At 36.9% G+C, this 15,318-nt stretch overlaps 1 protein-coding gene across 17 annotated transcripts in view; it reads right to left on the bottom strand.

Annotated features, from left to right (window-relative positions):
- The window catches only part of LOC142599150 (erbin-like), a 157,486-nt gene that overhangs the window by 10,198 nt on the left and 131,970 nt on the right, over positions 1-15,318 (bottom strand). For 12 of the 17 annotated variants that reach the window (XM_075738855.1, XM_075738864.1, XM_075738865.1 and 9 more), the window contains 5 exons: positions 9,173-9,316; positions 8,284-8,415; positions 6,308-6,517; positions 5,040-5,132; positions 3,301-3,375 (listed from right to left, as the gene is read on the bottom strand). In XM_075738855.1, the coding sequence (XP_075594970.1) occupies positions 3,301-3,375; positions 5,040-5,132; positions 6,308-6,517; positions 8,284-8,415; positions 9,173-9,316 (654 nt within the window). The remainder of the gene's footprint in view (positions 1-3,300; positions 3,376-5,039; positions 5,133-6,307; positions 6,518-8,283; positions 8,416-9,172; positions 9,317-15,318) is intronic. The other 5 variants (XM_075738870.1, XM_075738874.1, XM_075738871.1 and 2 more) reach the window with 3 other exon arrangements.

The following is a 15,318-nucleotide window of genomic DNA, read 5'->3' as shown; positions in this document are numbered from 1 at the left end:
ATGACCAGCTGGGTGGATGAAGGGAGAGCAGTGGATGTTGTCTACCTTGACTTCAGCAAGGCTTTTGACACCATCTCTCATAACATCCTCATAGGCAACCTTAGGAAGTGTGGGTTGGATGAGTGGTCAGTGAGGTGAATAGAGAACTGGCTGAATGGCAGAGCCCAGACGGTTGTGATAAGCGATGCAGAGTCTAGTTGGAGGCCTGTAGCTAGTGGTGTGCCCCAAGGGTCAGTACTGGGTCAGGTCTTATTCAAAATATTCATCAATGACCTGGACGAGGGAACAGAGTGTACCCTCAGCAAATTTGCTTCACTCCCGATTTCTACCTACTCCCCCGTCAGTGGCACGGGGGGACGGGGAATGGGGGTTGCAGTCAGTTGATCACACGGTGTTTCTGCCACTCCTTCCTCCTCAGGCGGAGGACTCCTCACATTCTTCCCCTGCTCCAGCGCGGGAAACTGTGCATAAACTGTGCACCGGTGTCTACTAGAGTCTTATATTCCTGGGGGTCTGTTGTGCCAGGGCATCGAATCCACACAGTCCAGTAAACCCGGTTGTCCCTTTCCTCCACCTGACTGGAGGCAGGCTCCCTATAGTCCTGGTCATAGTATATGCTACTCAATTCTTGTAAATATGAATCAGAAGTACCTTTATTAAGATTGGAAGTAAAATCAGCCCTTCTGCTTTGTCTGGGGAACTGCTGACTGGAAACTGGAGCAGCAATTTTCCTGGAAGAACCTCCATTTGTGATTGTTTTTCCTTGCAACTCATGTACATGTGCCTCTAGGGTCAAGGTAGGTTTTCCATCCCACTTCCTCATGTCCTCTCCGTGGTCACACAGGTAAAACTACAGAGTAGCCCCTGGTGTCTATCTACTATATCATCTCTCTTGAGCAGAGGAACGCTTACTGCTAATGGCTGAGATACTGGTCCGTACAGGTGGGGAGTAGGACATATCCTCTCTGAGTTGCTGGAACTCCCGGGACAGTTTTTCGGACAGTTTTTCCACAGCCTAGACAAAGGACTGTAGGGAGGAAGAGAGACTCTTTTCATATTGCCGGAGTCAGTCAGCCACTTCATCCACCTTTGGTGCCTCTTTGCTTTTCCAGTCCATCACTGCTAATGAGTTGGTGTACCATGATGGTACGCTCTGTACAAACTTCCTCCACACGGGTCGAGTACATTGGACTTCATCAGGATCGATGGGTAACTGCACATTGTCCAAGTCATAATAAAACATATCCCAGATGGCTGATTCCCTCAGGTACTGGGTACCTTGCTCCATGGTGGTCCACTTGCCTGGCCGACATAAAACATCTTCACTGAAGGGATACCTTCATGCCTGACAGGAGTTGCCTCCAGAGGCTGAGGGCTTGTGCTCCTTTTCCAATCACTTTGTCAATGCTCCCTTCCCTAGACAGGGATCCCAGCTGCTTGGTTTCCCTACCCTCTAATTCCAGGCTACTGGCCCCGTTATCCCAGCATGGGAGCAGCCAGGTGACAATTTGCTCTCCTGGACGATGACTGAAATCTTTTTGCATATCTCTCAGCTCACTCAGGGATAGGAATTGGTTGGTTACCACCTCGTTTAAGGGTTCTGCCTCTTCCTCCTCCTGTTCTCGTGATGGCCCTGGTTCATCTTCATCCCTTACTAAATGAGCTGATTTTCTTGTGTATTTCTTCTTGTGTATAGGGGTGACTGATACCTGCACAGGTTCTCTGGTTCAGCCACAGTGCCTGTCACTGGGGTTGATCTCTGGGTGGTATTCTTAAAGAGCTGTTTAACCCCAAATCAGACCTGAACCACATTCAGGAGACCTAGCAATAGGAACATGCTGGTTTGAACATCCCAAGGATATTCAATGTTCTCGAGAGCTATTGTAATTAGCCTGGAGGAGAAAGGGAAGGTGAAGGAAGGTGTCTCCCCCACATATTGGCTCTCCAAGGAGAAAAAGTAAGAAGTGTAATTATTAATAGTTTCCGATAGATGGCTCCATAAGTACAGAGATGACTGCGATGCTGAGATTATTCTCGTGACCAACAACTTTATCATATCATAAGCCCGTATTACAAAGTACAACAAAATGATAACCTTGACTCAGTTCCCAGAGATGATAAATAGCACAACAGGGAACATATATTGAAAGTAAGGTGTCACATAACTCTGAGAACAAGCACAACAACTTTGAGAGCAAATAAATCAGCATTATGACCAGCGACTATTAACCTAATATAATGAATGCTTATAACAAATTTGTTCTAATGTGCTCTGGTCAAATATGTCATTATCTCAACCCTTCGAGCCCCACATTGGGTGCCAAACCACATTGTGGTTTAACCCGGAAGGCAGCTAAACACCACACAGCCATTCGCTCACTCTCCACCCCCCACAGTGGGATGGGGGAGAGAATCGAGGAAAAAAAAGGTAAAACTCATGGGTGGAGATAAAGACAGTTTAATAGGACAGAAAAGGAAGAGATAACAATGACAATAGAATATACAAAACAGGTGATGCACAATGCAATTGCTCACCATCCTCTGATCAATGCCCAGTCTGTCCCCAAGCAGCCATCCCCCACCCGGCCAACTTCCCCCAGTTATATGCTGAGCATGACGTCATATGGTAGGGAATATCCCTTTGGTCAGTTTGGGTCACCTGTGCTGGCTGTGTCCCCTCCCAGCTTCTTGTGTATCTCCAGCCTTCTTGCTGGCAGGGCATGAGAAGCTGAAAAATTCCTTGACTTAGTGTAAGCATTACTTAGCAACAACTAAAAACATCAGTGTGTTATCAATGTTATTCTTATACTAAATCCAAACCACAGCACTATACCAGCTAATCGGAAGAAAATTAACTCTCAGCCAAAACCAGGACAGAGGGGAATGTATGAGTTGCAGCTGGTGAGAGGGGTTGTGAGGGGCAACTGCTGGTGTTCAGACAATGCATTCTTCAGAAAACTTCATGTGAATAACAACTTAAATAACTGAATGATAGAAAAGCCTAATGAAAACGCTCACATTCTGTCTTGAATAACAACATTAGGCCTGCTTTTTGTCTTTAAAAGTGTGAAAAATGTCCAGAATTTGAAAAATTATCCAACTGATTAATGCTTCAGCCTGTATTACCTATCCTTATGTTAGGTGGAAGAAAACTAAAAGCATCATCACAGAATATAAGAATGCTTCTGGAAAAGATACTGGCATTCTATATAAAAATTAAATATTCTGCTCTTAGAAAAGATGCAAACTAAAAATGAACTGGTATATTACACAGGCTAGTTAATTAGAAGACTACAGTACCTGAATTATTTTATCTCCAGGCTGCAACAACCTAGATGCTGGTCCTTCTGGTTGTACTCTGGTTACAAATATACCCTTGAAAAACAGAGGTAGAAAACATTTTTAACAATTTATTTCATAAATATTGTGGTAGCATGAAAGAGATGCAGTTCAAAACATCTCAATTTTCCATCCTAAGTAGAAGAGAATGCAATATTATTCTACAGATCAACTGGCTTTTGTGACTGCCTTCCTTTTCTGATGTTAAATCCAGAACTGCCTTTAAAAGAATATTGAAGGGTAAATTCTGATCTGCCTTTGTTTAATTTTGCAGATGTACATGTCAAGATGAATTATCAACCACCAGAAATAAGGCTGTAGGCTAAATCATGTTCTTTTAAGAGGCTTCCTAATTGTAAACTCCATAATTCACTATCTCAAATCTGTTGACTGATATCTAGAACAGTGCAAGAAACAGCCAGAATAATCCTCTGTTTTCATGTGACCACAGTGGTCACCTACCACCTTGATTTTCAATAATAATTTGTCCTCTATTTTCATAGAATCATAGAATACCAGGTTGGAAGGGACCTCAAGCATCATCTGGTCCAATCTTTCTTGGCAAAAGCTCCGTCTAGACAAGATGGCCCAGCACTCTGTCCAGATGAATCTTAAAAGTGTCCAATGTTGGGGAATCCACCACTTCCCTGGGGAGATTATTCCAATGGCTGATTGTTCTCATTGTGAAAAATTTTCCTCTTGTGTCCAGTTGGAATCTCCCCAGGAGTAACTCGTACCCGTTACCCCTCATCTTTTCCATGCGACTACTTGCAAAAAGGGAGTCTCCATCTTCTTTGTAGCCACCCTTTAAGTACTGGAATATGGTGATGAGGTCTCCCCAGAGCCTTCTTTTCTCAAGGCTGAACAAACCCAATTCTCTCAGCCTTTCCTCATAGGGCAGAGTTCCCAGTCCTTTGATCATCCTGGTGGCTCTTCTCTGTACCCGCTCCAGTCTGTCCACATCTTTTTTGTATAGTTGGGACCAAAACTGAACACAGTATTCCAGGTGTGACCTGACAAGCACCGAGTAGAGTGGGATAACAACCTCTTTATCTCTGCTGGTGATGCCCTTGTTGACGCAACCCAACATCCTGTTGGCTTTCTTTGCTGCTGCAGCACACTGTTCACTCATATTGAGCTTGTTGTCCACCAGGACCCCTAGATCCCTTTCCACAGAGTTGCTCTCCAGCCAGGTGGATCCCAGTCTGTGCTGCACTCCTGGATTATGTTTTCCCAGGTGCAAGACCTTACACTTGTCCTTGTTGAACTTCATAAGGTTCTTGTTAGCCTACTTTTCCAGCCTATCCAGGTCTTCCTGCAGGGTGGCTCTCCCTTTCTGAAGTGTCTACTTCCCCACTCAGTTTAGTATCATCTGCAAACTTCATCAGGGCGCACTTGATCCCACCATCCAGATCACTTATGAAGATATTAAACAGCATTGGGCCCAATATTGATCCCTGGGGGACCCCACTTGTGACAGGTTGCCAGTTTGATGAAGAGCTATTTATCAACACCCTCTGGGTGTGGCCTGTCAGCCAGTTCCCCACCCACCGCATGGACCACTTGTCTAGACCATAACCCATCAAGACCTGGAATTTAGTGGCTTGGGTTTGGGGGTTATACATATTTTTTAATTTGGTAAAAACTAGGAAAAAAATGAATTAGAATGATTTTAAGATGCATTAGTATAAAATACTCACATCATCTTCAGGTCTGAATGGATTCCCTCTACCACCAACTCCTCCTGATATACTAAATCCAAGTTCTGGATCCTTGTCAATTCTCACTCGAATCTAAATAGTTACAACCAAAGTTAGAAGAACTGGCTGAAAATTTGCATCCAAAGCTAAAGTAATGAAATTATTATTAAGGAATTCAGCTGAACAAAAGCTTTTAAAAAAAACAACCCTAACCCCCCCCCCCTATTTATCACAATTCAAGAGAGTATTACATCTCATAATATTAATTCAGAACAAGATTCCAATAAAACAGCATCTTGTATCATTGTACACAAGTTTTACTCCAGTATCACTATGATTATAGAAGTCCATGTAGGCTTTAAATTCAGAGATATTTAGATACTGTGTAAATGAATTTAATGCCCCCCCAACAAATATACATGTTCATATGAAAGAACTTTTGTTCTTCCTGTTTCTTTGCTACTTCTAGGTGAATTTTAAAAATCAAACCTAGTTCCTACTTTCACTTTAAGTTCTACATAGCCAACACTGTCTCCCCTTTCTCTTTCCAGAAGAATTGACTAGAAAACTTACTTATTTTACACAAAAAGTAGATGTTCTCATTCTAGCACAGAATGAAAAAATAGCTCTCAGTATTTTCTCAAAACCCAAAATAATACAGAGGAAACATCCTGTGTCCAAGAACAGAAAGTTGCCCACAATGAAAGAGCCATTAAATTGCATAAGAATTTCTTATCCACATCTGTCTATCATAAATAAAACTGATAATTATCAGGCATGCATCAGATGCTTACACATTTTTTAATCCTGTTTTTTGTTTAGGGCTGCACACTTTACATTTGCAGGTTTTCGAACCATTCTGGATAGCAATGAATAGATGCAAAGTACTCTAAGTTGTACTGTTACTTTGTTTTTTTTTCCAGTTACTACATCAATAATTAGCTGTTGATCAATAAATGTAGTCAAGAAATAAATTTCTACCTCAGTATAAAGATGAAAGCATAAATTTCTGGTACATTCTGTTAAGAAACTACTGCATTTCTCTAAAAATGTTCACATTAAAAAGAAAAAGAGCGCAAAACTAGAAGGAAAGTGTGGTTTCAGTAGTAGAACCGCACTGAGATAACATTGTCTTTTGCTGGAGATAAATTCCTATATGATTTCTGTTACGATCTATAGAGAAACAGTAATAAATGAAAACAATATAACAATTCACTATCAGTGACAGACAGATGTCATATATTCAAGTTAGATTTTTTTATCCTTACCTCTTGCTTTGCCAATTTGTGGCCTTGTCTGGGGGAACACTGAGACTGGGTATAGAGAGGTTGGTGGGCAACTTTCAACATCAGATAATCAATTAATTGTTCTCTAGATGGATGTCTTGCTACTGATGATTGAGGAGGGAGATAATGGACTTGGCTGTGGTTTGCCTGAGGTCTTTGAGGCTGGCACATTTGTCCATTTGTCAAAGGTATCTGAATAAAACATGAATATTCAATGTCATGCATTTTATAAGCAGCAATCCTCAATTCCTCCTTTATTATTTCAATATTTCTCATGCTTGACTGCTTTTAATTCTAGGGACATTCCTAAAACTACTCTTTTGGATCATGTACAATTGCACTCAATTTTCATTATATTCATCAGCTCTGATGTCCTGAGAAAAAAATCTGAAAAACAAAAACTTACTTTGAGTGTTAATCTACTAGGACAGACTAGACAAGCTCTTTTCTTTTAGCACTTGCTTCACTAAGTTATCTTAATCATTATTTTCTGGCAGTGCAACTGACAGTATTGACACTTGGTTGATGTCATTATAGTTTGCACTTTTATTGCATAAAATTCAGAGATTTTTGTAACAATTCCCAGTAGATCATACACAAAATAAGAATCCCACACAACTAGCAGACAGAAATTATATGCTCTGAGCATCTTTTGGTGATTACTTCACAAGAGAACCTGAGTAAATTCATATACAAGCTCAAGATTTTAACATGAAAACTGTAATGATATTTCCAATAAATGTTGTTATTTTGTTAAAACACGTGTCACTGATTTGATAGGTATAATGATGACAGACAGCAGTAAGGTACACAACTGTAAAGACATATAGTGCATTCAAACCATTTCACTAAGAACAATGCTGGAGATGACAACATTTCTTACTGAAGCCTCAGTTACTGTTCAGCTCTGCAGCTCTGCTTTGAGATAGGCAGCCTTTTCCCTCCTCGCCCATATGCCTCACGCTCTTACCCAGCCTAAGTAGTCACTCATGCATCTGTATGATTCCCACATTCAAAAAATGCTACAGGCTTGAGTTACAGATTTTTCTGCCTACCACCATTATCCCACTAGTTATAGGATATAAGGATATTAAAATACTCTATTTCTCAATATTATAAATAATTATAACTATAAATAATTATTATAAATAAAAGTGTGCAAATTTAAACCTTTAACCATGCTAAGTGAATGGACACATATCAGAACCTATTCTGTTGAGTTTTTTATGCCAAAATGATTCTGAGAAATGGTAATGTGTGTGTGTATTTTTTTAGCTTATTTACACATCACATGTATTAAATTTACATGATTTTCTACTGCCTTTTCTGAAAATCTAAAGCATGACAGGAAAACTATTTTTGTTGCATTGCCAGAGATAAGAGTTTACATAGGCAACATGTATCAACAACTATGCAAATTCCCAATATCCAATGTCTGTAGAAATGCAACTGAAATTACTGACATTATAAAAAGAAAATAGATTGCTACATCGTAATAACTTACAACCATCCATTTAGTTTCATTGTAGTAAGTCCTGCCTGTATAGATGGTCCTTAGAGATGAATACAGAATGTCTCCTACAAATTCTAGTTTATCATGAGAATTTCATCACAACAGATTTCAAGTTTGTTCTTTAAAAGGTTTAATCAGCTTCAATTTGCTTTCCTGAAATCATCTTCCACATTCCAATTTCCACTTGCAATTATGTCTTTTGCTGCAAATTTCTTCTTTCAAAGCCCCTGCTGAAGAAAAATTAAAACTATCCCCCTTCATATAGTTAACTATTTTGTCTTCCAAAAAGAGGATGCTATTTCAGTTACGCTACCTTCAATATCTGAGTGAAAGTCAAATCCTGCTTTACATTTTAAAGAAGCCCCAGTTCTAACTGCTATCCCAGCATATGTTTCTATAAATAATAATAAATATATCATATCCATGGTGTCATGTAGATAATTACCTGCATAGCTATTTTCTTCATGCTGTCTGGAGGAATATCTTTGAGACTAAGCGTGGCAGATGAGCAATTCTGCTGTCCTGAAATGAATACCTCATCCTGGCATTGGTCTCCTGGAGTAGAAGCCTGGGGATGCTTTAAACAGAATGGACCAGTAAAGAAGAATGTCTTCATATTATTCAAATTAAAAAATTCTCATAAGAAGCCCAGAATAAAACATTTTAAGGGCTTTATCATTCTTTATCTTCTTTGATTAACTAGTACATTGTTTATGTAGAAAAATCTTACTAGTCAAGACACCACACCCATAAAATATTGCTGGATATTTACAAAAACTAGAAACTGCAGAGGTGTCTTTGATCACCAATACATTGATAAGAAAAGTCAACAAATGCTAAAGACTGCCTATTCAAGGATTCACATGGTTAAAAGAAGTCTTCTGTTGACTTTATCCTGCTCACTATGGATACCATAACATCACTCAGAGTTAAGGAGTTGTTTCCTCACGTTTTCTTACTGTGGGAGGAAAAAGCATAATAAAATTTTGTTCAAACCTTTATCAACCTAGGTTAAATTCAGAATGGTAATCTCTTGTTCGCATATGTACAATGAAACCAGACAGTTTTACATATGTTCAAGCATCTATAAAAGCCAATTAGAAAACTCAACTTCATGACATTAAATTGAAAAGCCTTGCAATAAGGTTAAAACATATGAAGTGAAGGCAAAGTCTTTGATTTAATGCCTGTAAAAAAATCAGCACATAAATTATATTCTTTTTATTGAAAGCATTGTCCATATATAAAAGGATAACTGTATCAGTTTAAGGACACCTCTCACAGTTTATTCTTTCCCCTTCTATATATTGCAATAGCCTCCTGTAGGTACTCACTCGAACAATGTGCACACCAGAACCTCTTCTGTCTGCAACACTCAAGGCAACACTACCTTGGCTGCCATGCAGATCCCTAGAGCTGCCATAGTGAAAGCTGCTAACTGCAGCATAATTGGAATTAAAGGACCTAGACAGCATGCTCTGAATAAAGAGGGGACAGATTTAACAGAGATTAGTGCAGCATGCATAAACCACAAGATATGTTATACATAGACTAATACAAATATATTCCATTGTCATGCAAGATAAAAAACATGCAAGAACAGTGATGTATAAAACAAATCAGTGATCCCTATTTACTTTTATTTACCATAAATCAGCATGCAATCAGCAGTTTACATGCAGAATTACATGTAAATAAAGTAATTCAAATGTTCGTGTATCTGGAAAAACAACAAAGGCGCACAGCTTATCAAAATTTCTAGGTTTTCATTAAATTTGCAATATAGAAAATATGTTGTAGGAAGAGATGTTGGCAGTCAAGATACACACCTGTGGAAAACCATCTAATTACCAGTTACTATTTTGTCTCATTTTTTCCACCTATTACCTGTACAGTACAAATAAAAATTTACACAGAGACAGAGATTTGACTGTTTGACTGGGTTTTCTTGTTAATGCAATGCTGTCAACATCCACAATGCATTCCAATAAGACTTCATTCAAGAATGTGAATGAGCCTCATTTAAATAAAAAGAGGCTGGTAAGAAACATTGGAGTCCATCCCTGTGCCACTGTAGGCAATCAAACAGGTAACATGAGCTCAAGGACAGAAGTGATAGTGGTTTGGCTTTGAACTTCATTACCTTGCAAATCTGACCTCTGAAATATTGACAAGGGTAATAGAAAGAAAGCAGTAGACATTACCGTCTTGCCACCATGGACATTTGTAGTTTTAAGAACAAAAGAAAATAAAAAGACTGCACAAAAGAAGAAAAGGAAAATCCCCCATGTGCCACCTAAGTTTCTAATTTTTCCAAGTAAAAAAAAGTTCAAAATATATATCATTTGACTAAGATACTGCAACAACTCTTACATGAGTAAATACATTTCGGTGTTTGTCTGTTGGCTACACATACTAATCTGATTTTGAAAATAGTCACTAGTCCTCAGGCAGACATTTGCTCTTTCATACTAGCTTTATCTTGTGAAACTAAAACTATTTTAATAATCAAAGTCATATTCCTCTGCATATTCATACTCCCCAGATGCTCTGGTAGCACAATCATTTGAAACCCCTTTGGAAAATAGTATTTACTGACAATACTTGGCTTTTCTTGGCCAAGGCTCTTGGATAACCTCTCAATGACACAGTGAGCTTTCTTCATGCTCCTCTTCTACACTTATCTTGTTCTCTAGTCAATGTATTTTTCAAGCTTCCAGACAAGTCTCCAGAAGCTTTTCCCCTCTTAGGAGGGGAAAATTGTACTTGGCATTCAAGTCTCTCTTTACTAAACATTCTATCTGAGCTTACTGCTCCTCTAAGTTTCAGTTCAAACACCCAGATGAAACTGCTAAAGCCAGTTTTCCTTAGCTCCTTAGTGTCTCAAAGCATCTTCCTACAACTCTTCTCAAAATATTCTATATAATTAGCCAGATGGCCTTTTCCCTTGTTGCCTTGTACAGGCAACTCCCTGAAGTCTCCTTACAGGAAGCTCCTCTCAGAGGCTCCTATATCTCTGCATCTTCTGTAAATGGCAAAAAGACAAATAAAAATAGAAGAAATGCATGTTGAGACTAGAAAGTTATCTTCTGAAAGTGTCTCTAGCAGACCATCATACTATAAAGATCCTTGGATCTGTTAGATTCACTGTTCTCTTAGAAGGACCCAAAGAGATGGTCAATAAATAGTGACCATCTAAGGTAGATCTGCAATAGGAGGTAGAACTTTCCTACAATTTATAGAGGCACAAACTTGTCCATCAGGAATTAAGATTTCAGTTAACTCAGTTTAGTGAGCTTCGAGGTGATTACATAGCCTGAGAGTAGTTTTATTCAAGGGTTTATAAAATCTCCTTTCTTGGCAGAGACTTTTTCCAAAAGTACAAAAACCACTTGTGCAATAGGTAAGATATGAGAAGTACTGTGAATACCATTTTTCTCTTTCTCTACATTGGGCACAGTGTCTCAACACTAAATTAGAAGGAACCCACAAGTAAAAACTGTACAGAAAAAATACTATTTTAAATTACATGGAGTTGTAAGAAAGCTTTAGTCTAACACAAGAAGATATTCCCAGTGATAAATCTAGGAAATATTCCTCCTCTATGTATTTTTAGCTGGGAAGAGAGAAACTGAGGCATTTGGAGAGTGAACAGTATCCCACTTAATCTTGCTTCTCAACACAAGCATGATGAAGGTTGTACATTTCCTAGAAAGATTTCTGAAGATTGCTGCACGAGAGAAGACACTTCCAGAAATATGAATATGCAGATGCCACAACCCCCTCTCCCCAATTTTAATTCCAATTTATTAAAAATAAATTCAATATGAAATAAATGTACAGTCTAAACTTCAGATTAAATATGAATGTTAATTCCAAGTACCAACTGCATTCTCCACCTGATTTGCTACAGTGTCTTAGGGCATAATGGCCTGCAAAATAATAATTAAAATATTTGAGGCTTGAGAAATCTTATTTCAGCTACTAGAAACTAATATACACTAACCAATATACATGCCATGTTCCATTATATTTTTGTGAAAACTAAGTTTAGTAGAAATCAGATATTCAACCATGAAGAACACATATTAAAAGCTAAAAAATATCAAGAAAAACTGGCTATATATAAAGTAAAAAAGTATCCAGCATATAAATCAGGATTTGTAGTCAAAATCAGCCTCTAAAGGAATCAGTTTAGATGCAGGCAGCTAGTAGCATAGTTTTGGGGTTTATTTACATTCTTTTTGAATGCTAAGAATCAGAATATATTCTCTATTTTGCAGCTTACAAGAGAATTAACAATTTCAGATTTCAAAAGGATGTCTTTTGGGAAGTGCCTTAATGCATTTACTTAGGTGCAAGACAATAGTGGAATTTACCTAGAAGAATTTATATTGGATAATATTGTCATAATTTTAAGACTGGCTGGAGTCTCTCATGGCAATCCATTAAATTTTAGTATAGAAAAGAACTAATAAAATTCAAATATCTGCAGGGAACAAGACTCTACATTCTACTTCTCTTAGAATAGCCTTAACTGGTAACCTAACTTCTAAGCTTAAGTATTAGCCTTTTAAAAAATGTATTTATTTTACAGTACTTAAAATCAATTGTCAGTTAAAGGTGGACATAAATAATCCTTTGAGGTGATATTTAATGTCTAGAAATCCCTTCACTTTTCATTCCCACCTTGACTATCTAAAATTCTTTAGTTAAATTTGATTGGAAAAAATTTGCTCAAAGTATTCTGGAACACTTGAAATGCTTAAAATTGATGCTTAAAGCCTTTCTGAATAAAAGTATTCAAGTTAAAAAAGCTCTGTTTGAAATCTTTTAGAATTCTAGTAAGATACCAGTTTATCCCAAAGAAGAGGAACTTAAACATTATGAAACTATTCTCCTTCAGTCACGAGGGAGGGGGAAAAAAAATAGGTTTCTGATCCTGCAAAATAAAAAAGGTATCTTCAATAAGTGACAGCATTCCTATTGAAGACTTGCATATGGAGAATTACATATAATTTAAATTCTACTGTCATAAAATATTTGCAGGGTGAGAACTTTTGTTGTTTACATTCAAAATGCACAAGAATTTTATTCCTCTTGAAGTGTGATGTATTGATTTCTGAGCTCCATAAAATATCATTATAACACATTGATGGTTCAGTAGTCCATTAAAAATGGAGAAACAAAATAAAATTGAAATAAAATTTTAAAACTGACAGCTACTGAATGGATAGCATTCCTGTAATTTATCAGTGTCAAAATGTTCTTCAGGCTATGATCTTACAAACACTTAAGCACTTAATTTTATGTGTGCACAAATCCACTGAAGTTACTTCCTTTGACATATTTAAACAAGCTTAACTTGGAAAGAATCTGAGGACATACCAATTAAAATATTTTTCTAAATAACTCAGGAAAAAAATCAAACTTTGATTAAAACTGCAATTCTATATCAATACTGAAATGTTTGGACTTTGTATGAAAGCTCTTCCATTCTAGATAAATAGTAGATAAAGTAGATAAAAATAGAGCACTTAATTCCAGATGAAATTAGAATTGAAAGCAAACACGCACCTGATGAACTCCCAAGAGATCCACAACAAAAAAAGAAAATATACATAAGTAAGGAAAGGATAAAATCAGGCCCAGCAACTGTTTCTGCCTATTCAGCACATAGAAATATAATAGATATTTGCAGATAACCATTGTAGATATTTATTATTGCAGTTTACAGATGAGAAATTCCTCTATCGCACAATAAAATGTGACTAGTGTTTTACACAGGCAGTATTAGTTTAAATTCCTAAATGAAAACTTTCAACAAGACTACTATAGAACATTACTGTGACATATCAGGTAGTAAAATTGGCAAGTCACACTCCAAAAGAAAATATGTTGAAAAATATGACTGTTCTTAAAAACTCACCTGTACACTAAATTGATAAGGTTGGGGAGTAGGGCAGAACTGATTGCATACTTTCCAACAACTTACATATATAACCACTAGAGAGCAGCTTGACATTTAAAGAAGCCCTTTTCTCTATTCCACAATAAAATATGCTTTGTAGCAGGTAAGCAAATAGTTTCTCCTGAATATATGCAAAATTTCTATTTACAAATAGTCTCATGAACTGTTTTCACCTTCCTTCAATAATTTTAGTTGATTGGAGTATGCCTCCTTACATCTTGTCAAAGGTTACAAATGCTGGTTACTTGGCTGGAATCCATTGTTAATAATTTTTGCTGGACTTAAAGCTATCCTGTATCTCTCCTCATGCAAATTAAACTCTTGAAAGGCTTTTTTCCACTTGTATCAGGTAAAAAGGGCTAATAAAAACCCCCAAGAACTAGCTTCTCCAGTTACTAAATTTTATAAAAACAAAACCAAATAAGTACTTCAGGAGTTTTAAAAACAACAATCAACAAAACCAATCCCCAAAACCCCACTACACACTCTTTCCTAAGAAGCACAGCATAGAAATAATAAACATGATTAAATTCAATAACAGACTCTGAAGAGTCACAGAAAGGTAATATTATTAACCTATACTGCTGTGTATAACCACAGGCAAGAAGATATGAATTAAATATTCATCATAAGGCTTAATTTTGTATACCTGTTTTTGTCAGTGTTGTATCTTATGTTTAAAAAAAAAGCCATTTTAAATCCATGAAAGCTTTGTCAAAGTAATTTCCAATAAATGTTTGTTCCTTAAATAAATTCTGTAATTACTGAAATTTTTTTCAGACTTCAAAACATTTCAGAAGTCTGGTTTATAGATTAACCGCCCCCAAGCTAATTTTTAATTACAAACAAAAGTATTTGAAACCACTGTTTTAAAAGAACAAATATCCAGTGAATACCTAGATTTTCCACATTATCATATTTGCCAGCTGCCATATAGGATCATATCTACATTTTTCACAGTTCATATTTTGTTTTAAAAAGTCAGTCATATCTCAGAGAATATAAAGTAGACAGTTATATACACATTCACTTTTAAACCCATAAATAAGTCTCAGATTGCTAAGTAAAAGCTACTTTAAAACTCTTCAAAGCCAGAACAAAAGAAATACACACATACAAAAGACTTCTAAAGATCTGTTAAATTAGATGCACAGCTAAGAACTCAATAACAGCTATTCCATACCATTCTAGTAGGAAGCAAAAAATTAAAGTTTACATATAAAGTGTGATAGAAAGTATGGACAGATATAAAAGGAATCAAGCCAGGCAATCAATTTCACTTCAGTCAAGATTACTACACTGCTACAGTACCTGAACAGATCTTACTGGCATATTAAACATCGTTCCTAACATGTCAAATGTAGATGATATAGGAATGAACTATAAACAAATTTCAACAGAAAGTTGAAACAGAAGTTATCCAACTTCAAACAAAACCAAATCCATTCCTCCAAATACTTGGATTTCCAAAGAAAAATCATAGTTAAAAGTAATTTTTTCAACCATCTC

This window comes from Balearica regulorum, chromosome W, assembly GCF_011004875.1.
Source record: "Balearica regulorum gibbericeps isolate bBalReg1 chromosome W, bBalReg1.pri, whole genome shotgun sequence".
In the NCBI taxonomy this organism is placed as follows: Eukaryota; Metazoa; Chordata; class Aves; order Gruiformes; family Gruidae; genus Balearica; species Balearica regulorum.
Note: the sequence above shows the minus strand (reverse complement) of the source record. Positions and strands in the feature narration are given on the sequence as shown.